The 26,343-nt window shown below is 46.9% G+C and overlaps 1 protein-coding gene across 1 annotated transcript in view; it reads left to right on the top strand.

Annotated features, from left to right (window-relative positions):
• The window catches only part of LOC119455819 (uncharacterized), a 55,390-nt gene that overhangs the window by 11,996 nt on the left and 17,051 nt on the right, over positions 1 to 26,343 (top strand). The window contains exons 5-10 of the mRNA XM_037717295.2: positions 8,648 to 8,869; positions 10,151 to 10,251; positions 12,848 to 12,981; positions 13,502 to 14,336; positions 20,938 to 21,105; positions 25,820 to 25,957. Of these exons, the coding sequence (XP_037573223.1) occupies positions 8,648 to 8,869; positions 10,151 to 10,251; positions 12,848 to 12,981; positions 13,502 to 14,336; positions 20,938 to 21,105; positions 25,820 to 25,957 (1,598 nt within the window). The remainder of the gene's footprint in view (positions 1 to 8,647; positions 8,870 to 10,150; positions 10,252 to 12,847; positions 12,982 to 13,501; positions 14,337 to 20,937; positions 21,106 to 25,819; positions 25,958 to 26,343) is intronic.

Raw genomic sequence — 26,343 nt, 5'->3', positions numbered from 1 at the left:
TTTTCATCGATGCTCTTGCTTTTTATGCGCTATTTTGGCTTACACAATTGTACCCATAGTTGCTGAAGGAATGATAGCCTCTTGTCTAAAAGGCGTGCTCTGGTGCTCAAGATCGGACTCAAGACCAGACTGAAAGCTTGGGCAAATGTAGGACAGCACTGTGCAGTGGGTTCACATGATTGTGGCTTCTCGCAGTGCTGTTGCCAGCTTTAGCTTATGCTCGAGCATCACGTTGTGAAAGAGTAGAGGGTTGCATCAACATAGAATTTATGGGACTGTTAGAACGAGTGCTACCATCCAATTTTGAGAAGTAGACCTGGAGGAGTGTATAGTCTAGTGCGCTGTTACAAGTTTTCAAGCATGTGTTCCTGCTAGTTCAGGCATCGAAGGGAACTCAGTCATGACATCACCATGCATGAAACATGTCAAATGTAGCATTGCGTGCCACTACCCTGCTTTTATTGGTCGTATATGCTGCTTTTCAGAGTACATTTTCAGTTCTTTGTTTCCAAACAGAATGACAAGTAAGCATTGTCATATAATTCCATAAAACTAGCTTGCATGTTTGTGTTTCCAGACATAACACTGATCAAAGTCTCGAAAGAACAACCTCTTTTCGTTTAAATAAAATTTGTTATGCGTTTGCTTGCCCAAGCTGCTTGACATATCATTATGGCATAACGTCATTTTTCATTTGCACACTAAAATGCAATTTTTCTGCTCTTAGTTGCAGGAAAGGACAGGCAGTTTGAGCTAAATAGTAGGCTCATCATTGTTTGTTTAGTATGAAAATAATATTCAGCTCAGCTGTTCAGGCCAGCATTGTGACACTGCTGTCCATTTTGTGTTGTAAAGGTTAAATGTAAGGATCAACAGCCTAGTAGGAGAACAAAAGTTCATGATTAGCTCTTGAAAGAGTAAATGAGTAAGTTTATCTAGGCCAGTGGTTCTCAGCAATGGATGTGTGGAAGTGATGGGGGACCCCTTGCAGTTAATAAGGTTAGGTTTATTATCGTTTCGACAAAAAAAAAAAATGGCTACGGACATTGGGACGTCTTTTATGTTATATTCTGTGTGGATTGCTTCCACGGTTCCGGGGGCAGGTCTCGGAACTGGGAATGCAAGTCAAGGCTAAAGAAAAAAAAAAATTTTTTTAGGGGCTTGCGGATATCAAAATTTTCGAATACGAATCGAATACGAATGCCGTATATACTCGCGCAATGAACACCTTTTTTTTTTTTTTTTCCCCTCAAAAGTCGAAGCAAGGTTGGGGGGTGCATTTATTATGCTGGGTAAATGTTATGGGAACATTTTCGAAACAGCAAAAATTGAAAACTAAGACAGTAATTAATTGAAAAAGGCGTTAGATAACTTTGCAGTAAAAATAGACTTTAGCTATTTTCAAACCGTAACAGCATCTTTATTGCACTTGACCACGCATCGAAACCCCCAGGTCGCTGGCCGCTTCATCCCCATTGTGGTTCCTCAGCAGTTCGTCCTCGCAGCCGCTTCCGGCCGTCTGCCGTTATCGCAAGCATCACGTTGAAGCGCTGCTTTTCAGCAACTGTTTTGACAAGCACGCTGTGTCCCTCTCTGCTTGACCGTGGACCCGCTCATCCACATGTCTGAGTTTATTGGTATCTGATCAGCGTTTCCGTTTTGTGAGCAGATAAACTGTCCTATAGCAAGCGTATAAGTCGACTTTGGGCCCATCGCACACAGCGAAACCGAAGACAGGCGGAAAAGCGAGCAACAGACTACGCCGACCATGTGCCGGCCGCTGCTCTTTCACTGAGACTCTCCCAAGCGCCGCGACCTGCCGCGCATCGCGCGCACTCTCACTCAGAGAGTCAGAGTAGAGTCCGCACGAGATCGCGGAATCGAATCCCGGCCGCGGCGGCCGCATTTGGGTGGAGGCGAAATGGAAAAACGCCCGTGTGCTTGCGTTGTAGTGCACGTTAAAGAAACCCAGGTGGTCAAAATTAATCCGGAGCCCTCCACTACGGCGTGCCTCATAATCAGAACTGGTTTTGGCACGTAAAACCCCAGAAAGAAGAAGAGAGTAGAGTCCGTAAACTGTGCTAAGTACTGTTGCAGAGAGCCAGTTGCCGTTTTTATTTCTCTCGAGCCTACGCGGTGCCTTTGCACCGGCACTGGCGGCAAGCATGCGGTAAGAGCAGGCTGAACGTTATCGCGGTCACTGCTTCGGTCAGGTCCCAAGCGATCGTAATAATGCGCAACCTTTTCTTACCGCATGCTTCCCGCCAATGTTCTCTCGTAGTGGCTTTGCCATGGATGGGCATCGAGATTAAGTGCGCTTGCTTTAAACACGTGCAAGAGCAAAAGATCCTAGTCTCTCCAAAAAACTATAGCACGGCCGTTCAATCGTGGGACCGCGCAGTAGCAAAGTTAGTGGTTTGTTCATTACGCGAGGAAAAAGAAAATAATTCAGATTTTTCGCGATCAATTTGGGGGTGCGTTCATTACGCGAGTAAATACAGTAAGTACTTAAGCTTTGAATATTGAATCGAATATTGAATTATATGCGCATGCATTTATTAGCAAGTTGAGTTAATTTGATATGTTGGAACATTGCAATTACATTGTGAATGTTTCAAAACTAGATTAGTAAGCCGTTATAGTAAAACATGTATTTGGCTCATGTTAACTTGTAAAATTTAGTAAATCCCACTACATTCACACTTGGGAAGCGGGCGGAAAGGCCAAAGCGGCTGGAAAATCTTTGCCGCGCATATTATACCGCATCAAATGCCCGTAAACTTGGAGGCATTTGACCCTTTGACAGTCGTCACTCATCGCACTTGCTGTTTCTGGCTACTGAGAGGCTGGCTTTCCCGCAAAGCTTAGACATTTATTGGCTAAGTGCACTTCACAAGCGAAATTTCGCCAGCAGCCTGAAATCACAAAATTCAGCACAATATCGCCCAATATTTTTAGACTAGGTAAAAACAAATGCTGAGAACCGTGTATCCAACCGAATATTTGAACATTTTCGAAAATCTTTCCCACACCATTTTCGATTACTCGCACACCCCTATTTTGCGGGCGTGGGTTTCGCGGACCCTCAAAAATGGCTTCGCAGACCCCCATTTGAGAAACACTGATCTAGGCCAACAACTCACAAAAGACTCGGATTGCGAGAAGGAAGACCTTAGACAAAAAAAGTTGGCCGGCGTGCAAGTGCAGGGCATTCTCAAGTCATGACCGACAGCTTGCCAATATCTTAGGAGAGCAAAGTATACACAACCACTGAGCCTCTGCGGCTGCCAGCACACTTTTTTTTTTTTTTAAAGTACTTCAGCTTCTTTTTCAAAGGAAGCAGTGGATTAGGTGACGAGGTTGCGAAATTTGTAGTGATGGAATGCAGTTGGCTGAAACGAGATACAGTAACAGCTCATTAAGTCACGTGTCATTAATTTGACATTTTGGGCTTGTATAACGTAAAACTACAGTCGAACTCACTTATAACAATATTCAAGTGCCACGAAAGTTTCATTGTTATAGCCAGGTTGCATGAAAAAAGAAATATGGGAATGGGGCAGAGCTGTTGTGAGATAACTACAATGGCGGGGAGGCCAGTGCCTCTCCCCACCACCTTCCTCCATCCGGCTGCTGATTGTGTTGACTCGTGTAACTCTGCTTCCTGCACGCTCTGATCGCGTGTAACAAGTCGCGGCTGTCGGCGTTCAAGAACTCGTTAATTCGGATTTCACGGGACTGAGAAAATGTACCGATTAACCAAATGTCGAATTATCGAGTGTATCAAGAAAACAATAAGCAAATGCTTTCTACGTCAACACGCTTTTATTTACTGAAGGAATCAGCAGAATCCTGTTTCTATTTTGCACAAAAGCAGTGCGGAAGCTCGTCATGGATGGATGGATGGATGGATGAGGCTGAACCCTTTAAACCGGGCGGTGGCATACGCCACCTAGCCATGACTATTAACATATTTTGTACTTTGTGGTGGGTGAAATTTCACCCCTGCCTTGATTTTATCCACCAATCAGATAACCTCTGTTTGGTCACGAGGTGTGTAGTCACGAGATCTACACATCTCGTGACTGATTAGCGCTCGCAGCGGTGAAGGCCTCGCGACTTCTGTCACAGCGCGGCCGCGGCGCGCGTCTTCATCTGTGACACGCTTTTCACTACCGCGCGCGCATCCCGATTATTTTTTCGCCCGTGTCGCCAGGTCGCCGCCCATTGCGATGAAGACGGTGCTTTTCATCCTCGACAGCTATGCACCGAGTAAAACCGAAACTATTTGCCGCAACCGCGGCCACTGTTGACGTGATCATACACGGCGACCTTGCGGTTCTGAAGGCGTGCGGCTGACGCACGCACTGAGCCAAAACGAAACTACCGTTTGCTGCAACTGCGGACGAAACCGTGGTCGCTATCGACGCGATCATGTATGGCGACTACTCGGTTATGAAGGCACGCGGCCGACGGGGGTACCGAGTGAACACGAAACTGTTTGCCGCAAACGCTGCGGACGAAACGCGGCAGCTATCGACGCGATAATGGATGCCGACTACGCAGTCATGAAGGCATGCGGCCAACGCAGTGCTATGCGCGGCGGTAAACGCATGAAGAGAGAGTTTTAGATTAGGGGGACGCAAGCGTTGCGGCCCGCTAGATCTTGAGGCCGCGGTACTGAGCATGTGCAGAGGGGTACAGGGGTCTGCACATGCGCAGTACCGCGGCCGCAATACCTAAGGGGCCCCAACGCTTGCGTACCCCGAATCTAAAACTCTCTAACAAAGGCTTTAAAGGCTCAAATAAGCAACGAAGCGTTGCTGCATTGCGGTCATTCCAGTGGATTTTTACTGATGACTATGGCGATGCGAACTCAGTCGCTTCGTTTAGCCCAGCGCCCAGCTGGCGCGGTCCATTCGTGTTTCGCAGGGTGGCGCGCCGTGGTGCTATGGGCGCAGCCCATTCGTGTTCGGAGGGGTGGAAGGGCAACGGGACAGAGGTGCGCGAGGCTGGCGATGCGGAGGATGATGGAAAACAGCGCGCGGCGGCGTGCAACGGCTCAAATTTCTTTGGTTTATTTTATTGCGATAGCAATTATGTGGACACACCAAGCAGATTTCTGTCGTCTCCGTCAGGTTCCGTATGAAGTCCAACGGCGATGAAATCGTCGCCGGGCTCCTTATGCCGTATGTGCGAGTGGGATGCGCGCTTTCACGGGGAGCGAACGCACGGCGGAGAGCAAACGCGACTTCCGTCGCGCGAAAGGCCGTGGGGGGACGGAAGGGGAGGCAACGTTTAGCTGCGACACCAAATGCGTTTTTATATAAAAACATTGCGAGGCGAGAAGGTGGTAAAGACTTCCGACGCTGCTCGACGAGTGTCCCGTTCTGATCTAGTCGAAAACCTCCGAGCCGCCGCCAGAGGCACCGGCAACAGTGGGCTTCGATTTTCGGAGTTCTGGGAGCCAGACAGCAGCCAGCTAGTTCCAGTTCTGATAGGAAGTTACGTGGGCTTGGATCCCAAGACAACCCGGAGCTGCCCGAAGTTTGCAAAATCGAACGCCGGGACAGCACTGGCCGCGGGATAAATCTACACATGCTACCAGCATGGCAGCGACTGGCGTGGGCCCATTTCTGCGTTGCCACCTTGGAAATATACAGTTGCATTGAAGAATACGATCACTTTTGCGAGATCTCGAGCGACCCGGCACAGGACACGCACTATGCAGATCATTTTGATGCGTCTGATTCCAAGACGCGAAATCACACCTAAGGGGTTGCTAAAGCGATCGCTCGAGGATGCCTGCTCGTATAGCGATCACGTCGGCCACCGGCGACATTTGACATCATTTGACAAGACACGAAAAAGCAGGATATCGGGGACGTCTTATATGCATAAAATTTCGTACATGCTTCAATTCGATTTCAGAAAGTTTGTTTCGGCTGATGGTGCACCTCTTAATTCTGCTCCTGTGCTGAAGGAGCTGAGGCTGCGGCTGGCGCTTGAAAATGCACGCCGCTTGTAACCCGCAAAAAGCTTCACACGAAAAATAGTATTGGTGGATCATGAGAGCAATAATAAAGCTAATGTACGTGTGGTCATTACTCATCTCAACCAGTGCATTCCTTTAACATCAATGGCCTATATATAGTTAAAATGCATTGGTTTCGAGCTGTCACCCAAGATACGACTGAGTGATGTAGCGAACACGGGTTAGCTGCGATGCCTACGCAAACTGCAGAAAAAAGACATATCACAGCATATACGTGAGCAATGTGAAAACGGTTACCACTAGAAAAAGGCATGAACCGAAAAGGCACTGCAATGTGCGGGAATGAGCGTCTATATACAACTTCGACAACTTGCACGGAACACGATGAAGATACCATGCAAGCATGATTGAGAGCGCAGCGCGCTGTTCACGGCCGAAAAGAAGCATCCACGGCACACAAACTAAAGAAAGCTTCAAATGGTTCGCCGCCGCTCGTATGGCATCGTCTCGCGAGGTGGAACAGTGCGTTCGAATAACGCTAGAAGTAATGCAATCAGCAATCCACGCACCGCGCCGATATTGGGAATCGCTCTAACAAGTATGTGAGCGAAAGTCCAAAGGCACGCCAGTCGGGGCGGCGCGCACTAGCGTTCGGCGCAAGCCAGTTGGCTGAGCGAGGTAAAAGTCCAAGCTCCCACATTGCAATCCGTCAAGTCCCCACAAAGATGGCGGCAAGCGCTCATTGCATCTTTTTGTCGTCTGCTAGCCAGAGAACTTCCAGAGAGCTGCCTGACCAACAATCGTCCTGACTGGTTCTGGCAGCCCGCGGGTATCCAGAAGCTTCCAGTCCGAGTAAAACGAACGCGCGGCAGAAGTGCGTCATGCGGTGGGCGGAGCAACCAGAGAATAACGAAGGTGCTCTTGCTGGCTCTGGCAGCCCGCGGGTAGCCAGAAGTGGAAAATCAAAGAAGCCCAGTCACCAATGCCGCATGTGTTTGGTGCGAACGCGGGCAAAACGCCGACGACGTCAACAGTTCTGCGCGTTGCTGATGCTGCTACATGTCCAAGTTTATACAGCTGATAAAACTACTATCCTTACTCCGTATAGCTCTCTGCTAATTTGCTATCGCAATTGATGCTTCGCCTTTAGGGGGAAACTGCGACAATTTTTTTCTTTTCAAGGAGTTCGCATTCCATTCCCTTTCGGCACGGACACCCAGTAGCCAGACTTCATCGTTGTAACCAATAATGTGGCATGGGGGCACTGTAGTAAGCGGATTATTTCACCATAGAAAACATACAAAAGTTGACGGTGCAGCAGCTTCTCAATGTTATAATCGATATATTGTTAAAACCGGTATCGTTATATGTGAGTTTGACTTTATTCCAATCTGTTTTTATTCCAAATCGGCCATTAGCCCTCCGTGATAGGTCAAAACAGCTCCTGGTCCTTTTTGACCTATCACAGAGGGCTAATGGCTGATTTGGAATAAAAAGTTTCGAATAGTTTTACGTTATACCAGCCGTGGACAATTCAACCTAACTGGAACACACTGGCCGAGCCCCATAGAACTCCTCGTAAAGCTCGTTGATTGGCATTCAAATCAGGTCCGCCGCGGATAATGCAATCTGCACGTCGCCGTGGCCGGCTCCTGGCTGGCGCTGGTGTTCTCTTTCCCAGCCAAGTGACAGTTGGCGTGATATTCTTATCACCATCGTCCTTGATCCACGCCCATGTGACATGTCCCTTGAACTGATGCACCATAAAAGAATAAAATGGTCGCCATGTTCTGACGTTTATTGTCTCGAATGGCTAGTTGCATCAACATTGACAGTGGAGCATGCAGCTGATGTAGTGTCGGGCAACTAAACTCGCAAAGGTTGAGCAAGTGAGATGAGTTGCACCATTTTTTATCGTCTTCATTGTGTCAGTGCCCCGTTGTGTGTGTTGTGGGATGTTTCTGTCGTGATAACTAGACCTACACTATGCGCATACCGCCATGTCTTCGTTGCGTGCAATACTGGCAAATACTGGGGACCAGTGGACCTGAGGAGGACGATTGCATACTCGCTGTTCAGGTACAGAATTCAGATGTTGAGGGGGGACGAGGCACTTCAAAAAGCTTTTTTATTTTTTAAGCAATTTCAATTAAATTTGCACAGGTAATTTATTTTTACCACCTTATTTCAGAAATGCAATTTTTTTCTGTAATATTTTTTATGATTTCTAAAGAAGGATGCTCTTTCTTTATATCTTAATTAGCCAATTAACAGCAACTTGCATGGCAATGTACAGCACATAGAATCGATTCTGAATGTTTGTTGTGTTTGTAAGCTTTAAATTGTTTTAGGTCATTTTGAAGTGAAATTATAGGTTGTCAAACTTAGTAAAAAAAAAAAAAATGCCCACCTTGATATTTTTCTTTTATGAAGGTGGGCATTTTTTATTACTAAGTTTGTCAACCTATAGCTGTCTTTCCCGTATTTGTAGGTTACAGGGATAAGCTTCTAACAACGCAAATGTGTAGAGCAGGGTGCAGAATAGAGAAAGGTACGCATGTTTGGTTTCATGCAAAAGGTGACAGTGCTGTTCAGTTTCCTCTGTGTTACCTTCAGTTGGGCAGGATTGAGAGTGGGTGTCCATTTGTGCAGTGATGCTTCAACGGTGCGGAGTGTGCGCTCACTTCGCATCAGCCGGCTGCGGGCAGAGCTGCGTAAGCGCTATGAGGTTCTCTGCAAGCGGCAAGCAGCAGCACGGCCTGCTCTGGAGAAGCAGGATGCCCTGGTGCGGCACATGGCACGTGCGGCAGAGCTCTGCCCTGACGCAGCTGCCCGGCTCCTCATGAGTGATGCCGCCACCAACAGCACAACAAGGTGAGCACACTGGCCACATGCCCGATTCCCGGTGCAGGCAGGAATTCATTACTGTGAGGGCACAACGTTAGCATTAAAACTCTCTTGAGATTTTATTTTTAGGATATCAATTGAGGATATGTATGCAATCATTCCACTCTACCAGTACTAAAGTAAGGTGCAAAAACATGGAGCAAAGAAGCTCGACAAGAAGATAAGAACTGCGTGATTAGTGACGGAATAAAAAAAAGTTAGATGTGGAGTTAAAAATGCAGCAGTAGCAGACGTGATGAAGGGGCTTTAGCTGGCAGATTGTTGTTGTTGACAGTTGTTGACAGTTGATGGCAATTGTCTGGGGTTAGGGGGGTGGCTTCTTTAAGTTGTCAGCCCTATAACCACTTCACCCGTTTTCCAAACGCTTAGTGCGGAATATCACTGATGGGCAGTAGCTGTGCGCTGCGGTGACAGCACGAAAATTGAATGGCACGCGCATGTGTTCATGCCGACCTCGTAAAGCAGACAACAGAACTCAGCTTGGCCAATAGCATGGCGTGCTGCTGTCAAGTGCACCGAGCAGCCTATGGGATTGTATATTGGTTCGTCTTGATGATGCGTCTTTCTTAGAAGGGCCAATGAGCAAGGGCAGCCAGTGGTGGTTTGAAAATGAAGATGAGGGGCTGCTCTTTCAAATGAAACTAAGATGACGACGACAGCAAGTTAGCAATGACATGTGTGCATCGCGGAAAAAAGAACCAATTTAGGGTAAATTTTGGCTTAGATTCACCTCATAGGTGCATTATAAATTGATTTTCTGGCAAGAATATTGATTAATGAAGCGAGCAACTTTCAAGATTAGTGTAAAATGAGTTAGATTTCGAAAATGTCAGTTTTAAAAAGTGCTTTTTCGTTATTTTTTGCCTCTTAAGACTCGTGTCGCCCCTCGAGAGTCAGCAAGACAGCAGTGTGGATTAACAGAAAGGGAAAGCCAATAGTCTAGATAAAATTAACAGGAATACATAAATTTGGGCTGGCCAGTGTAAGGTTTGAAGCAGATAACAGTTGATATATTAGTTATAAATCAGTGCCAAGGGCAGGGAAGCTCAACTAAAAATTTTGAACTAAGTGGTGTGATTGAATCGGAGGAAATCACAGGTGTAAGACGGAGTCAGCTGATAGAGCAAAATTGCAGGGGGGAGGCTTTCATCCTACAGTTTACATAAAGTAGGCTGGTGGTGATGTATGTGCAAAAGATCATGCTTGCATTTGTTTGATTTGTCTCCTTTCTTTTCTGTGTCGTTTCAGCCCCAAGCCTATGCCTCTGGAAAAGCGTACCTGCTGCTATAAGCATGAAAATGTGGTTTGCGCCATGCCTGCTCTTCCTTACACGAGGCACTGTACAAAGCGTATCCTTGATGCGGAAATAATGCCAACATGTTGCAGTCACTGCTTACAATATGGGTCTTTTTTCTTGTTTTATGTGAACCCGTGCATGTGTGCCAGAATGTTGTACTAATGGGAGCTCTATGGGCAGTGCCATAATCATTGCTAAACTGTTGCAACCACACGTGGGTGTGCCTGAGGCACCAGAAGGGCTACGGCAGCCACCTGCTGCACCCACACCGACACCAGAATGTATCGCATTTTCTAGATTCTATCGTGCATTTTTTCCAGAAATATTGCTGGAAAATGATGTGTGTTAAATTAGACTGCGAAACAAAAACTACAGTAGTGACAAGGTATCGTCACTGGAATTAAATGTTTCTGGAATCTAATCCTGTGGTATCTTCGTGCCCGTTACACAAGTTCATTAAGCTACAGTATTTTAGACACTATCGTTTGGCTGCTGTGGGCTACAGTGTGTTAAGAAATGCGGTATCTCCAATGCCGCAGGCAGCACCAAAGGTGAGATGCTCTGGGTGGCTGATAATTGCAAGGAGGCATCCGACAGCGACAATGAGCAATACCCAGTCTGCTGTAGCTCAGATACAAGAAGTTGTCGCTATTTCTCCTTCTCTCTTACTTCGAAAAACTAGTAAGTGGACAATCAAGGGCATTGCATTAACAGTTTCTTGGAAGTATGAAAACATTGCATGTTACAATTTAGGACATTTTTCTTGTAGTGAAAGTCATGTGTGTTACTATCGAGGGCATGTTAGAATGAAGTAAATACAATAGTGATCAGGTGCATCCTTGAGTAGTTGTAAAGACCTACTGCAGTGACATTTCTAATGGTTTGTATCGGTTGTGTGCAGCAGTGCACGCTAAGGAGTTGTAACTGTGTGCCCCTGTAATGTCATGAGTGGGGGCTGCGTTTGTGATTGCTCCCTTTCTGGAGTGCCATCTTATAAAGTACCATATTTATTCCTCTAAGATGCACTTCATTTTGAAGCTCCAGGCAGGGTGAAAGTTTTAACATTTCATTTTTGTGGCTACTTTCCGATATCGCATACTGCACCATGGCTATACACTCGACGACCGATAATTCAGACTTCATGGGGAACGTAAAAATTCCGAACTATCGAATGTCCGAAAAAAACGAATGTGCCCAAAAAAGATAATTTTATTTACGTTTTAATGCCCCTGTGCAAGAAAGAAGTGGTCGATTCGTTGCTGCACACACTTTCGCTTACGTGCAACCAAGTACGCCTATATTTCTGCCGGTTTTCTGTTGTTGCTGTACGCTGATGCAAGGACTGTAAAGGCTCGAGTCAGGTCCGCACGGCACATCATCATCCGAGTGCGAGTTGCTGTTTGACAGTGGGAGAACTTGCTCAATTATTTCGTCATCGTTCAGTTCGGCACACAACACCGCTCTGTCGACGTCTGCAAAGTCTTCAGATGTAACGGCGGCAGGAATCGACACACCGCAGCCTAACAGGTCATCAATGATGTCTGCATTTGAGCTCGTTGTAGTAGGCGGCAGTTCAGGCTCTTCAGTTGCGGAGTTGGGGTCATTTGGACTGCGACTTAAGACTCATTCGGAGTCAGACTGTGAGGGACTGTTAGTGCCATTCACGAAAAAGACTTCTTGGAGCCAGCAGAGCACTGTCTGGAACGCCAACTAAACAAACAGATTGGCAAGAGCGAGCAGGCCAGGCGCTGGGATACCGGACTAGGATGTGATGATCGCAATGTTGATGTGACCTCACAATTCAGGCAGAGCCTCCAAGATCGGCATTTGTAATTTAATCTGAGGCGTAGTGCTGTGACCTAGACAAGGCCTCAGAGATTGCCGTTTTACGTGTAATCTCTGAGGCCAGACTTGATGTTTCATATCTCTGAGGCCATACTTCATGTCTCATCGAGGTTGCCAGAGGAGATAATGGTGGCAGAATCCACGTACGCTACAGTCACGGATGGAGTTCGGATTATCGAACGTAGAGCTGGCGGCTGTCCGAAATATCGGTTATCTTTACACATTAAGTCTACGGGGCTATTGGCAGTGCCACGAATCTGTCCGAATTATCGGTGTCCGATTTATCGGTCGGCGATTGTAATGAAAACTGTGCAGCCAATGATCACCCACAAGAAAAGCTTACATTCAATATTCTTCATCACTGTTTCTGAACTTATCGTGCCTTTGAGCACATGTTGATTAGGGTCCAGAATGGAGGGTGCAGGACTTGCATGAGGTCCAAATACAGTAATGTCCAGTGTGATGAATCATGGGAGCAATGGGCATTTTCTTGATGCTCTGATGCTTCTTCCGCTCACCCTGTGAATGTACCCAGCATAAGCATGTTGATGAGTGCTTCACCAGCCCACAGGTTTCTTTTGTCACAAATTGTAACACTGCTTTAGTATTCACAGCGCAGATAAGCTTGAGCAGAATTTGATTTCTCTCTCATGTTTGGGAGGTCTAGGTGTTTATTCTTACCAGTCTTCCTGTTTAATATTTTCTTTCCACATAATTCTGAGTTGCAGGTACCTAAGGTAATGTAGTGCACATGTCAGTGAAGTCCAAAAGAAAGAAAAGCTCCTTAACCGTCATTACATTAGACATAATGTACAATGTGGACCAGCTCCTGTTTGAACACTGCACTGCGAAATTTGCTGACAACACGCAGTGCTGTGTTCCAGTGTTTGACATGTGCCACGAGCTGCCCCTCTGTCCGGAACATGCCAAAAAGAGAGTGAGTGGATACCTCATTCTTTCATGGACACTGCCATTTTACTCTGTGTCATTGTTCTCCGACTAGGGACAGTGTTCAATGTGTTGCTGCTTTGCTGGCATCTTATTCACCATTTCTTTTTTTGCATTTGAGGTGCAGTTTTGTGGCTCGATTTTTTTGCACTTTCCTACAGCGCCGCCACGTTTCTTATAGAACCAATGTATGATGGCAACGACATACTACTGCGAATTTTTGCAATCTTATCGTAAAATGCCAGATTTTTAAAGCTTTTTTACGATGGAATTTTGAAAGTCTCTTAACTAGTGTTGAAAGAGCTTTGCACTGATGGTGCCCCCCCCCCCCCCCTTTCTCATACACACACATATGCATGCACACACACACCACACGCACCTACCTTTTTTTTCCCCGAATCATGCCTATTGGCATACTGCCCATTCCGTGTTAAAAGACAGCAGAAATGTTTCTATTAAGGCTTTCTCACAATCTGCTTCGTTTCCCCTGCTCTTTCTGTGTTCTTCAGGACAACTACAACAAAATGGCCGCTGAGCCCAAACCCAAAAAGCCCCGCAAGAAATCTAAGCCTCCTGCGCTGACACGGCCACCCAAGCGGGGCAAGAAAAAGAAAGTTGCAGCTCCGGGCATGACAACACCACCTCCGATGGCGCACTCTCCATCATCATCATCATATTCATCATGCGTGCCACTGGAGGTGCTCATCCAGTCACCTGTATCCTCCTCGTCTTCCTCCTCTCCATGCTCTTCGCGATCACCCCCATTCCTCGGTGGCAGTGACTCCTCACCAGCTCTGCTGGGCAGTTTGGTGACCTCGACGGGACTGTCTGCTCAAGCATCTGCGCTGACAACACCGCCCAGTGGTGCGGGCGCCCAGCAACCCCTGCTGCAGATGGTGGCAGCCGGGTGTTCCGCTGCGCGCATAAAGACGGAGCCCAAGTCTCCAGTCATGCTGCACCACTCGCTGCCCTCCTCCTCTTCCGGTTCTACGCCCCACACCATGCCCATCTTGACGAGCCACCCCATGCCAAGGTCAACAGTGACGACAGCCCATGTTTCCATGGCAGCAGCGACGGCTCCTCACATCTTGGCGACAACCCGAGCGATGGCTGTTCACCACCCGCCATTGCCAGTGGCTGCTGCCACCCCCACCACGGCAAGCCATCTGGTGACTGCTTCAGCGGCGAGCATGCTGCCTGCTGTGACACACCAGTCATCCACAGCACACCTGGTAACCAGTGCACCAACAGTTGTACGAGCAGCCACGGTGAATCATTCGCACATGGTGGCGCACACCACGGTGCCCGTACCGCATTCCTCAACCATGGCATTGGAGGCACCTGGTGAGTTCAACTTACATTGTTCTCACTATATGTGCTGTACAAATTTAGTACTAGACATTACTGTGCAGGGATGGAAGCGCTGCGCCAAACCTTCGAGCTGCGCCAGCGTACTCAGAAACGCGAATCTTGAATGAAGTAATTAAAGGTGCACATTCCTTGGCAACCACAAAGCTGTAGCCTTGCCTAAGTGCTATTCTGGATATCATTGAATACTGCCATATTGCAGCCCTGATAGGCCCAGAGAGCTTCTACGATTGACTCGAAATGCTGCCATTACAGAAGTTGACATCATGGTGCAATTCGACAACATTCAAAAAAGCACTCTGGACTCCAAGCCAAGGCAGTGTTTCAGATGTGGCATCTGGAGTGTGGGCAGGTGTGGTTAGGTGTAGCACATTGAAACTTGGCTGTAGAGAAATTAGGAATGTATTCGCATGTTAATAATTCTTACACAATTGCGTACTATGCAATTCAGCTAAAGATAACTTGAACTGGCACTCTTTTTATGCGGCAGCCATGAAGAAAAACAACACTGTCAGTTCAGTGAAAAAGTCGTATATAGTTTGTTCAGCGTGTAGCTGATCTTAGTTCAGGGTTCTCCCCACGGTGGGTGGCAGGTGGTTTTGCCGCCCACCACTCCCGCCGACCGCCACCTCTATGACCACCCGCCCACCACCGCCGACCTCACAGGCTTCAAGTTTGCTATACTCGGGGACAACTTGCTGTGCCTATGCAGTGGAAGCTACGAGTGCGAGGGGTTGGTTTCCACAAGCACGCTGTTATGGGCAAGCATGGATGCCGGCTGGTAGTAGCCGCACATGTTCACGATCCAGAAACAAAGGCCAGGGAGCTGGCGGTAAATGTGGACGATCGCGGTACTAGACCTCGGAAAGTGCGAATGTGTGGCATGCCCGAGAGCACGGAAGTCGCATTTCTCCATGCGGGTAGCTGGTACGGCCGTGGAAAGAAGCACGAAAGAAAGGAGAGGCCTGCGCAGGAAAGAAGGGCAAAACCCGATGTGTCGTCGCCTCTGCAATAGAATTGAAAAAATAAATACTGGAAAGGGGGGGGGGGGGGGTCGCAGTTTAGCCCGAAAGGCAAAGCATCGATTGCGATAGCAAACTAGTGGACAACTATACGAAGTAAGGATAGTAGTTTTATCGGTCGTATAAACTTGGAACGTAGGCATACGAACTAAATTAACAAGCATGGTGTGGTAACCAGCAACAAACGTGTGCGACTGGAAGACTTGCGCGCTTGCTTCACGCTTCCCGCTCTTGCGTGCGCGCGATTGAGGCCACGATCGCCGGTTCACTCTCGCACGCTTTCACTCACACATAGAGCATACGGCGCACAGCGACGATTTTATTGGCCATGGGCTTTATTGACCCTTTTCGTGCAGCAGTTTGTTTTCGAGAAACGAGATGGCGCTTTCGGCGGCATGCCATATGTTGTCTCAGCGAAAGCGAACGAAAATGAAGCCATTACCGCTTGTGTTTCGTTTCCGTGCGATGAGCTGTCGAAATTGCAACTGGGTTTTCGCTCACGCAGTGTGCTCCATTTATGCTGCAAAAATTTGGAGCGGTGGATTGAGGACGTCTGCAGTATAGTTGGCTGCAAAAATAGTGCCTGGCATATTATAGAATGAAATGAATATGTGTGTCCAAGTTCACGGAGCGTTGTTACATACGACAGCCTCTGTTGCCGGCCCTTCTCAATGTACGACTTTCCTTGTGGATAAAAAAAAAATTCACTTTTCACGCTAATTCACAAAAATGCATGTCAGCGTTGTATCGCTGACATGCATTTTTGTGAATTTGCGTGAAAAATGAAATTTTTTTTATCCACAAGGAAAGTCTTACATTGAGAAGGGCCGGCAACAGAGGCTGTCGTATGTAACAACGCTCCGTGAACTTTGACACACATATTCATTTCATTCTTTAATATGCTCTAAGGAATTCAACACCGGAACGTCGGCAGGAGTACATACCCCTCGCTAAACAATGATAAAGGGAGTAGCGCCGCTTCCTGGCATAGTAAGTTTCGCATGTGTTATCTACACACATCTACCCCAAGTCGCACGCAAACTTATGCACACTCTATCGCCAATTTACCAAGAGTGTGAATAGGCACACACTTGAATCAATGCGCCAAAGCATGGGTAACAGCGACTACACCGACAGCACACGAATGATCGAAGCTGAATGTTTCGTGACGGTCCACAGGAGTAAGCGAGTTACTAGCAGTACTACATATTTTTGCTACAAGCTATTACAAAGAACAAAACAGCTACGTTCCAAGGCTTGTGAGCAGCAAGAACAAATCTATTGCAACTGAGCACAGCCGCGAGTGATCAGGCAGAAAATAATCAGATAGTGACCGCACCGACAAACTTCAGAGTCAGAAATGGGACAAGCCGCTGCTTCTAAGTATGTATTTGCCAAATAAATAACAAAGAGCAAAACAAATTGATACTGATTCATTTCCTAAGCTGAAAGCTTGGACTACATTTTTAGCATCATTTCTAGAACAAGCACCATATACGCTGCTCGCGCCATTTGGACAAAGCTCAATGAGCTTCAAAAGTGCTTTAACATGTCCTCTGAAGCTGTGGCCAAATCTTTGTGCTGACCACCTTGTCAGCGTCTGCGATATCTCCCGAAACAGAGGTTTCCTGCGCTGCACCGGGCGTCATGTACATCCATTGTAAACACGTAGGCAATGGACGCGTCACCACATGATAAAATATGGCAGCGCCCACGGGAATGCCGCGAAAAGGGTCAATACGGAACCTCTCGGCGATGACGACGTCGGCAGAAATGGCCCTGGAGTGTCCATATAACATACCTGCCAACTCTTCCGAATTTTCCGTAAAATGTACGAATTTGGACACGTCTTACGATTTTACGAATGTCGGCTCAATTTTTACGGAAAAGTGGTTATATCCGCGAAATAGTTTTTTAAATTTTTAATAAATTCACACCGTTGCTGGTGGGTAGGGGCGCCACTTACGTAGGGGTGCAGAGATGGAGGTATGCGCCGTAATCTTTATTGTCTGCAGAGTAAGGAGATTTTTCAATCTGTGACGTTGCCTTCGTCATCGGATTGTTGGAGTACCTGACGACGGCTGGAAGTCACTGGTTGTCGTTACTCTCAACATAGAGGTCCACCTGTACGTAAGTGGCGCCCCCAGAGACGACGGCGATTTCGGGTCGATGCGGCAGGCACAGTTTCGGTATGGGAGGCTGTGGCTAGTCGTCTTGCCTGTCACCTTCGCTAGGCGACGCTAGGCTTTTTTCGCGACGCTAGGCTTTTTTCGCGAGTACAGTAAAAGCTCATTAATTCGGACACGTCCTTTGGTCCCGGCAGGCGTTTGCATTATTTAATGCAATGAAACTCTCGTTAATTCGGACGTATTTGGCCGCACATCGGTTAATTCGGACAATTCTTGGTGCTCGGCGAGCGCGGAGCGCCGCAAATGTGCGACGCAAACGAGCTATAACTAGAGTGTACTCTACCATAACGGCATTAGCGTCCACCGAAACGAAGCGACGGAGTTCAAATCGTACGGGAATGACAGCAACGCCAGGACGCTTCGTGCCTATTTGAGCCTTTAAAGCTTTCATTCTTGCGTTTGCCGGCGCGCATAGCACCGCATTGGCCGCGTGCCTTCAAAACTGCGTAGTCGCCATCCGTGATCGCGTTGATAGCGGCCGCGGTTTCATCCGCAGCGGTTGCGGTAAAAAGTAGTTTCGTTTTCACTAGTACACTCTAGTTTTCACTCAGTGTCCGTGCCGTCAGGGAATGGAATACGAACTCCTTGAAAAGACAAAAAAAAAAAAAAAAAGAAAAAAAAAAGAAAGAAAGAAAAGAAATTTGAGCCATTCCACGCCGCCGCGCGTTGTTTTCCATCCTTCTCCGCATCGCCAGCCTCGCGCGCCTCTGTCCCGTTGCCCTTCCGAACACGAATGGCCCGCGCCCATAGCTCTAAGCCACGCCACCCTCCGAAACATGAATGGACCGCGCCAAAACAACGTTAGCGTCCACCGAAACGAAGCGACGGAGTACTGGAATGACAACAACGCCGGAAGGCTTCGTGCCTATTTGTTCCTATTCGTGCCTAGCTTGCGTTTACCGCCGCACATAGCACCGCGTTGGCTGCGTGCCTTCATGACTGCGTAGTTACCAACCATGATCGTCTTGATAGCGTGCCTATTTGTTCCTATTCGTGCCTAGCTTGCGTTTACCGCCGCACATAGCACCGCGTTGGCTGCGTGCCTTCATGACTGCGTAGTTACCAACCATGATCGTCTTGATAGCTGCCGCGATTCCGTCCGCTGCGGTTGTGGCAAACAGTAGTTTCGTTTTGACTCGGTACGCACGTCGGCCGCGTGCCTTCATAACTCGGTAGTCGCCATGCAGTAGCGCACCCAGGATCTCGGCCAGGGGGGGTGTTGACAGTTTGCCAATACCATCTAAACAGCACTAATTTTGATTTCGTCTAATTGTCAAAAAAATGCGTTTTTTGCGAGTGTGCAGACGATTGCGCGTCTTACATATTAGTTGCAGTACTCGAATGCGCAAGGAAAGAAAAGGGGTTAAACAAAAGGGGGGTTAGGTCGGCCTCAGGGGGGGGGGGGGGGTTACAACCCCCGAATCCCCCCCCGTCGGTGCGCCACTGTCGCCATGCATGATCGCGTCGATATCGACAGCGGTTTCGTCCGCAGTTGCAGCAAACGGTAGTTTCGGTTTGACTATGCGTGCGTCGGCCGCGCGCCTTCAGAACCGCAAGGTCGCCGTGCATGATCACGTTGACAGCGGTTGCGGTAAGCAATAGTTTCGTTTTTACTCAGTGTAAAGCTGTCGAGGATGAAGAGAGAGAGATTGCGGTTGTGAAGAGGAAGAGGCGCACCGTCTACATCGCGATGGGCGGCGACCCGGCGACATTGGCGAAAAAATAAACGGGATGTGCGCGCGCTAGTGAAAAGCCCGTCTCAGATGAAGACGCGCGCCGCGGCCGCAATGTGAAGGAAGTCGCGAAACCTTCGCCGCTGCGAGCTCTAATCAGTCGCGAGATGACGAGAATTGCAGCTTCCGCATTGCGTTTATGCAAAATAGAAACAGAATTTGCTGATTCATACTGCAAATAAGAGCGTGTTGACGTAGTAAGCATTTGTTTATTGTTTTCTTGATACCCTCGATAATTCGACATTCGGTTAATTCGGACATTTGTTTCGGTCCCGTGAAATCCGAATTAACGAACTTTTACTGTATGACCTGTTTTGTGGGCCTCGCTTTTTTTTGTGCGACGTGCTACTGCATCGGGCGCAGTGCGACTCCGGCACTCCGGTGTTTTGTAGCCGTAGAGGCTGCGAAGTGTGATGGCGTGCTCGAAGCCTCGTCAGTACTAGATACTATCAGTACTTCCAAGTGTGTTTGAAGTCGTACTCCTCGGCAGAATTCCCGTGCACCCCCCCGGTCGCGAGTTTACGAATTTGAAAGTCTTGAGGTTGGCAGGTATGATATAATTGCTATCGCAATAATAAAAACAAGAGAAATCCCCCCCCCCCCCCCTTCGGTCCCTTTCTTTCCGGCGCTCTCAACCAATTAGCTAGATAAGGCGACCTTGAGTGTTCAACAAGTGTTCAGAGTAGCCCCCCCCCCCCCCCCTTTGTTTGGTCATTAAATGTCCACCTCTCAAAATTTTCTGGGGAGAACCCTGTCTTGGTTATATACATTTTAGTGCTTGCTTGTATGCCCTTTAGGTAAATTTGTGTAAATTAATAGCGAACACTGTTCGTGTCAAGCCCCAAATCTATTTCGCCCACGCACCACATCTGGTCGCCGATTTGACTGTGTGGCACGGTGACAAATCACGTGCTTGCTCTTGTGAAACTTCTCGACCACAAATTTCAAGTTAAAAAACTGGTTGTGTCTCAAATTTCGATTCTGCGTCTACTCCATTTTCTGCATGACCACATTTTGCGTGTATCTTTCATGAAGTATTTTGTACTTTGTACATACAAGTATTTTGTACACTTGTACTTGGCATGCCTCTTGCTGCTTCATGTGTATTGTGTAGTACTATTTACCATTTCTTACTTCTCACATGTTACTTGGGATGTTTTTAGGAATGTTGAAAAATTCCTAGATGAACTCTCTTGAGATAAGTGGAATTTTCGACATAAAATAAGGCTCCAAGTTGCACTTCTTGGGCTGCCTTGGTACATTGATCCACTTATGAATAGGAATGTGCTTTCTTCTATTGGGGGGGGGGGGGGGGGGGTGTTGGAAAAAGGAGTTGCTTGTTTCAGAAATAGCTCTTTAACTTGTGAGTGGGAATAAGATGAAAAGTTGAAACTAATGTGCTCTGTGTTTTCTATTGATTGAATAATATGAGCATCAGGAATGGCAAATCTGTAGTATGGATTAGTTTCCGCCCATTCAGACACCTTAGATTTCAATGACCGTTATTCTTTTTTCTTAAGCACTCCTGACTAATAGAGAGGTGTGCCATGTAAAAAATGGCTAAGTGGACATATATTGTGTCTTTAGCCAGAAGCAGGTGGCAATCGCTTACGTCTTTTGTTGCTCATTCCAGCTGCTGCAGTTGTGGGAGCTCTGGGTGCTGCCACCTCAATGGTTGAAAGCTATGGCTATGTGCCTGTGGTGGCTGCCAGTGGCATGAACACTGAGACTGTGGCAAAGGAACTTGTCGAGAGAATAGAGCCTGACCTGGCAACAGATCTCGAGAACCAGTTCTCACCAGGTGTGTGCATTTTGAGCAGTCTTTGCATGGTGGAGTCCTTTTGAGGGGTGTTGCTAATTTGAACATTTGTGCCAGTATTTGTGCATAATAAAATGCATAATAATTTCTTCCTCTTTAATTTTACTTGGACAAGTGTGAGTTGCTGAATTTTCTATAATTTGTTTTAATGGAATCAAATTTTAGGTACAAGATGTGTTATGGCATCTGTGTGCAATTACAGTTGTGTCCTGTACTTTGACTCTCAATAGTATGAACAGTTTTTATTGCCGGCACCAAAGTTGCACTGTGTTTACATTTTCTCAAAGGGAAGCTGGAGCATGTGGAAAAGTTGAAATGGAGCAAATTTTTTTAGTTTCTGGTCTCCAGAATTGCACATAACACTAAATGATGACATCTGCTCGGAAACATATAATTATATGCTAACTGCAGCGAAATTTTACTTTGGCTAAATTTTTTCTAAATGAATGGTACAATCAAACCTCAATATAACAAAATTTTTTATATAATGAAGTATTTAACTTATGACTACTTGCTTATAGAACACCATATATATTGAAGCCCAATACTATAGTAAAGTGCGTTTATGCGCAGTTTCAGTACAGTCGAACCCACTTATAACGGCATTCAAGTATTAAGAAAATCCCATTGTTAAATCTGATAATTGTTATAAGCAGGTTGCAGGGAAGAGGCAGAGTGGACAAACATTCGAACATCTTAATTAGAAAGAAAGAAAGAAAGAAAGAAAGGGTGGAAGTGGGTTTTAGAAAAAAAAAAATCTTTTACTCTTCAAGATATGGTGCTGAAAAGTTGTAGATATATGCAATATGTGCTTATTTTGAATATGCAGTCCATTTGTGGTTATCTCCTCTGGTCCTAATTTTATGTGAGCTTCCTTGAAATAACTTTTTGCATAGGCTTGCAAAATATTTCTTCTTTGAATTTCGCTGAACAGGGTATCAATGGCTGCTGTATGATTTAAGGAATGCCGTAAGACCAACCTTATTGCTCTGCCTTACCTAGAACACGAGTTGTGAGACTTCAAAAGTTAAGCACCAGAAAAACACTCCGAGTTTCAACTTCAAAACCTTGCAACTCATGTTCTAGGTAAGGCAGAGCAATAATGTTGGTCGTACGGCATTCCTTGAATCGTACAGAAGCCATTGATACCCTATTTAGTGAAATCTAAGCATAAGATATTTTGCAAATCTGTGTAGAAAATATTTAAAGGACACTTGCATAAAATTGGAACCAAAGGAGGAAGACGAAAATGGACCTCATATTCGAAATAAGCACATAATAAAATTACGTATATGTAAAAGTTTCCAGTGCCATACTTCAAAGAATAAAGATGTAACAAATTTTTGCTCAAAGACCCACATCTCCCCTTAACAATACTCGGGTGTAACAATGAGCAGCTGCTGCACTGTGAACATATGTGTGTGTTCTATGGTAGGATAAACCACTTATGATAATGTTCCCATGCCTCATTACTGGCTAAAACAAAATAAATCTGACTACTGGATGTCTGCTCTGAAAAGAAAAGGAACACAAAATCCAGGAAAAGAAAAAGAAACGCCAACAGCGTGCGAGGGAAAGCGTGTGTGGGTGAGCCGAGAAGTATGATGGCTTGATCTGCACTGTTTTCCCGTGCACGAAAGGGAGGGTGAGCAAACACGCAGTAATGTGATGCGGCTCCTTGATGCATCTCCTCTCCTGTAACCCGGGCGTCGCTGGGTAAGGCGCAGCTGGGCGCCCCATCTTGGAAGTAATGCGCTGTCTTTCCACGTATTTAGTGCTGGAGGTTGTGTAATCGTTGATGGGGGAGGGGCAGATGACCTTGCAGTGTTCGCTCCCCTCTGCCTGTGCTCTTTCTTCATCACACCAGCGTTGTGGTAGCGAGTGTTTGCGGTAATCGCGTGAGATCTGTTCATGCTTGCTTGTGCACATTTGCCAGCATGCTTGTTCATTTTAATTAGTAAGTGAATGTTTACTGCAAATTATACGGCCGATAAAACTACGAACCTTCATTATTTGTCTAATACTTTGCTAGCGTTATCAATGCTTCGCCTTTCAGGTCACACTAACTTATTTACTAATAGAAGCAATACTCGAAAAAATGCATAACAGCTACAGAGATTTCGAATAACGTACTGGATCTCTCTTGATTTCTCAAGCATGACATGTGCGTTCAACGTCGCTAATGTGTGCCATAAGCCACCTTTTCTTGGTTTTCAATTCAATAATTTCAGCTTGAATACAGTTGCTTCATTATTTAAATATTTTAAAATAAGCTTAGAGATAAACTTAACTACAAAAGTTGTGATTTATTTGCATAACAAAATTTTTTTACTTAAACTATATTGACAAAGGGAACTTTACAAATATCTTGGGAAATGTATGGAATTTTTAAAACTGAGTTAGGCGAAAACTGGCTTTGGAGATTGGGGGCAGAACTGTGTAGAGTGCAACAATGAGTGTGCAGTAAGTCCGTGCGTGACGGTGTCGTCCAAGCCGAAGAGAAGGAAGCTAGTCCCTTTTGTGTCCAATTATCCACGCCATCAGGTGGTGATAGCGTCACTACACTCACGACAATTCTTGTGCTGCTGGATAGCTACAACTTCCTCCGCTGCGTGTATGCTATATGGGGAAGCCAAATGCCAAGAGACCCTAACCATCCGGGGAAAACATTAGGGGACACGTGACAGTATGCCCACAATGTATGGCTCTGCTGCTGCTTCCAGTTGTGTTGGCCTGTACAAAATGGAGCTGTTTAGTTGATACAGTATAGACCACTTATAACTAACCGCTTATAGTGCAGGACCGGATATAGTATGGTCTTTTCAGACTCCCATTAATTTTCCCATAGCACTCCATGTATACGCATACCGCTTACAGTGCAGCCGCGTGAGACAAAATACCGGTTATAATGCGGCTTCCGCGGGAAAATCTCGCCGACAAGGGCGGTAACGAGCATGCTTCTCAATGAGGTGTGCCCACCGATGGGAGCTCCTCTCCCATCAACGAGGGCGATGCGGAGGAGGAGCATGAGACGTGGAGCATGAGTCCAAGGGTGATAAAATCGTCGCCGTGCGCCTTCATGGAGAGCGAACGCACAGCGGGGTGCAAACGCGACTTCCATCGCGCGAAAGGCCGTGGGGGTATGGGAGGGAGGGAGGGTGGGCGACGCTGTGCTGCGGCACCAAATACGTATCTTGCAACCTGGCGCAAGGCAAACTGGCGACGCAATCTCCCATGCAAAAAAGGCAGGAAGGCAGCACGGGAGGGAGGAAGGGAGGGGGCGGCTTCTACTCTGCCAACAAATGCGTTCGCACCTGTGCCGGCTGCCGGTGTTGTCGCGCGCACCGTATCTTGAAAGCGATCTCCACGCGGCTCTGACTTTTGTATGCTCTGTGCTTACGCCGCTCAGTTTCCGTTGAAGCGATAAACCGCACGAACCGTCGCTCGCTGCGGCAGCCGCGCTTCCCCACGCCCGCGTTTTGACAGTGGTTGTCTTCGGTCATCGAGTCTATTCATGTTTGCTTGTGCGCGTTGACACCACGCTTGTTAATCCAGTTAGTAAGCGAATGTGTCAAGATTATGCAGCCGATAAAACTACTATCCCTACTCCTTATAGCTCTCTACTAATTTGCTATCGCAATTGGTGCTTTGCCTTTCGGGCGAAACTGAGATATTTAAAAAAAATTATTACTTTGTCTGCTTCATGTGAAGATCGTGGGTACTTGGACATTAACTTTTCAACGTTCGTAAATTTAAACGGATGCAAAACTCCCAGTCGCACGCTTTGATTCTTGGATACTCACGGCTGCTTGGTCTATGTTTTTTACACGTGCAGGGTTTGAAAATCGTTGTTTTGGTTATAGTGCGGTACCGTTAATAGCGCAGATATTCACAACTCCGGCGACCATTATAAGCGGTCTACACTGTAGTATGCAAACGCTGTTATAGAGATATAGAAACTCTGCAGAAGGTTTTGCCAGTTCTCCTGTGTGGGGATGCGCTTACTTATAGAACACCATGTATATTGAACCCGAATACGAACGTGTCCCCTGGTGGTGTTTTTCCCGCATGGCTCACGTACCCTGTAATCTGGCTTTGCCGCGTGGAGTTACGCCGGCGGCGGTCGGCGTGGTTGTGGCGTATTGCGAGAAATGGCGTGGGTGTTGCGCTGCTTACGCCACCTATCGGTGGGGTTACTCTGGTGAACGAGGGAGCAGGGTCTTGCTTTTTGGCGTTGGGTCGGCAACGAGCGGGGGTGCTTCGCGGGAAGCAGTTTAAGAACTATATGCAAACTACTTCACCTGCATCTGCCGTCATTTCGCAGTAAGGTAGGCTGACATTCGCTTTGTTGACTTTGAAGCGCAGGTATGGGTAAGCCACTTTGCGGTGTACTGATGGTAGCCAGGCACTGCCTCGAAGTTAAACTTGCCTTGTATCACTGCTTTTGTTGTGCTAGATGCTTAGATAGTGTTGGTGCTTATTGGAGGTGATGCAGTTACCAGTAATTTACATTAACTTCCATTATTTATTGCATAACACAGTGTCTGGCTGCATTACTACTGATGAATCGCTTCATGAGCAGTTTTTGTGGGGGTTTATTGTCATCCTCCTCTTTGTCATTTACGAATTTTCATTGAATTAAGTTTTGTGTTTGCCTTCATACTGTGTGTGACAGGTTGGAACTCCTTCTTTGCAGACACAATAGAAAAATCTTTGGAGCTACCACTTGATGCAGCGGAACTGGCCAACCAAGCAACAAAGCTTCTTGAGGAGCATGACTTCACGGAGGTGTTGAACAAAATCTCTGATGATGCCTTCAGCGATTTCTTTGCAGGTATGCTTTAAGTTGGTGCTGTCTAACACCTTATCCCAGATCTATATTCTTTAATCGTAAATCATCCTTATACAGTCGAATCCCCCTACAGCGAATGCCGCTACAATGAAATTTCCGCCACCACGAAGATTTTCCGATTCCCCGTCAGCGCATTCGACATCCCTCGCCGCGTTCGACAATGCGACTCGACCGCCGTTGGAGTGCTTCCAACCATCAATCTCCGGTGATTTGACAACCACACAACGCGCGCAACTTGTCAGCCTGCTACGCGAATTTGCCGCCTCCTTCGACTGCCATCAACCTTCTCTCGGCTGCACCACCACAGTGTCGCACAGCATCGACACCGGTTCGCACGCCCCACTCCGGCAGCGTCCTTACCGTGTCTC

This window comes from Dermacentor silvarum, chromosome 6, assembly GCF_013339745.2.
Source record: "Dermacentor silvarum isolate Dsil-2018 chromosome 6, BIME_Dsil_1.4, whole genome shotgun sequence".
NCBI classification, from domain to species: domain Eukaryota; kingdom Metazoa; phylum Arthropoda; class Arachnida; order Ixodida; family Ixodidae; genus Dermacentor; species Dermacentor silvarum.
Note: the sequence above shows the minus strand (reverse complement) of the source record. Positions and strands in the feature narration are given on the sequence as shown.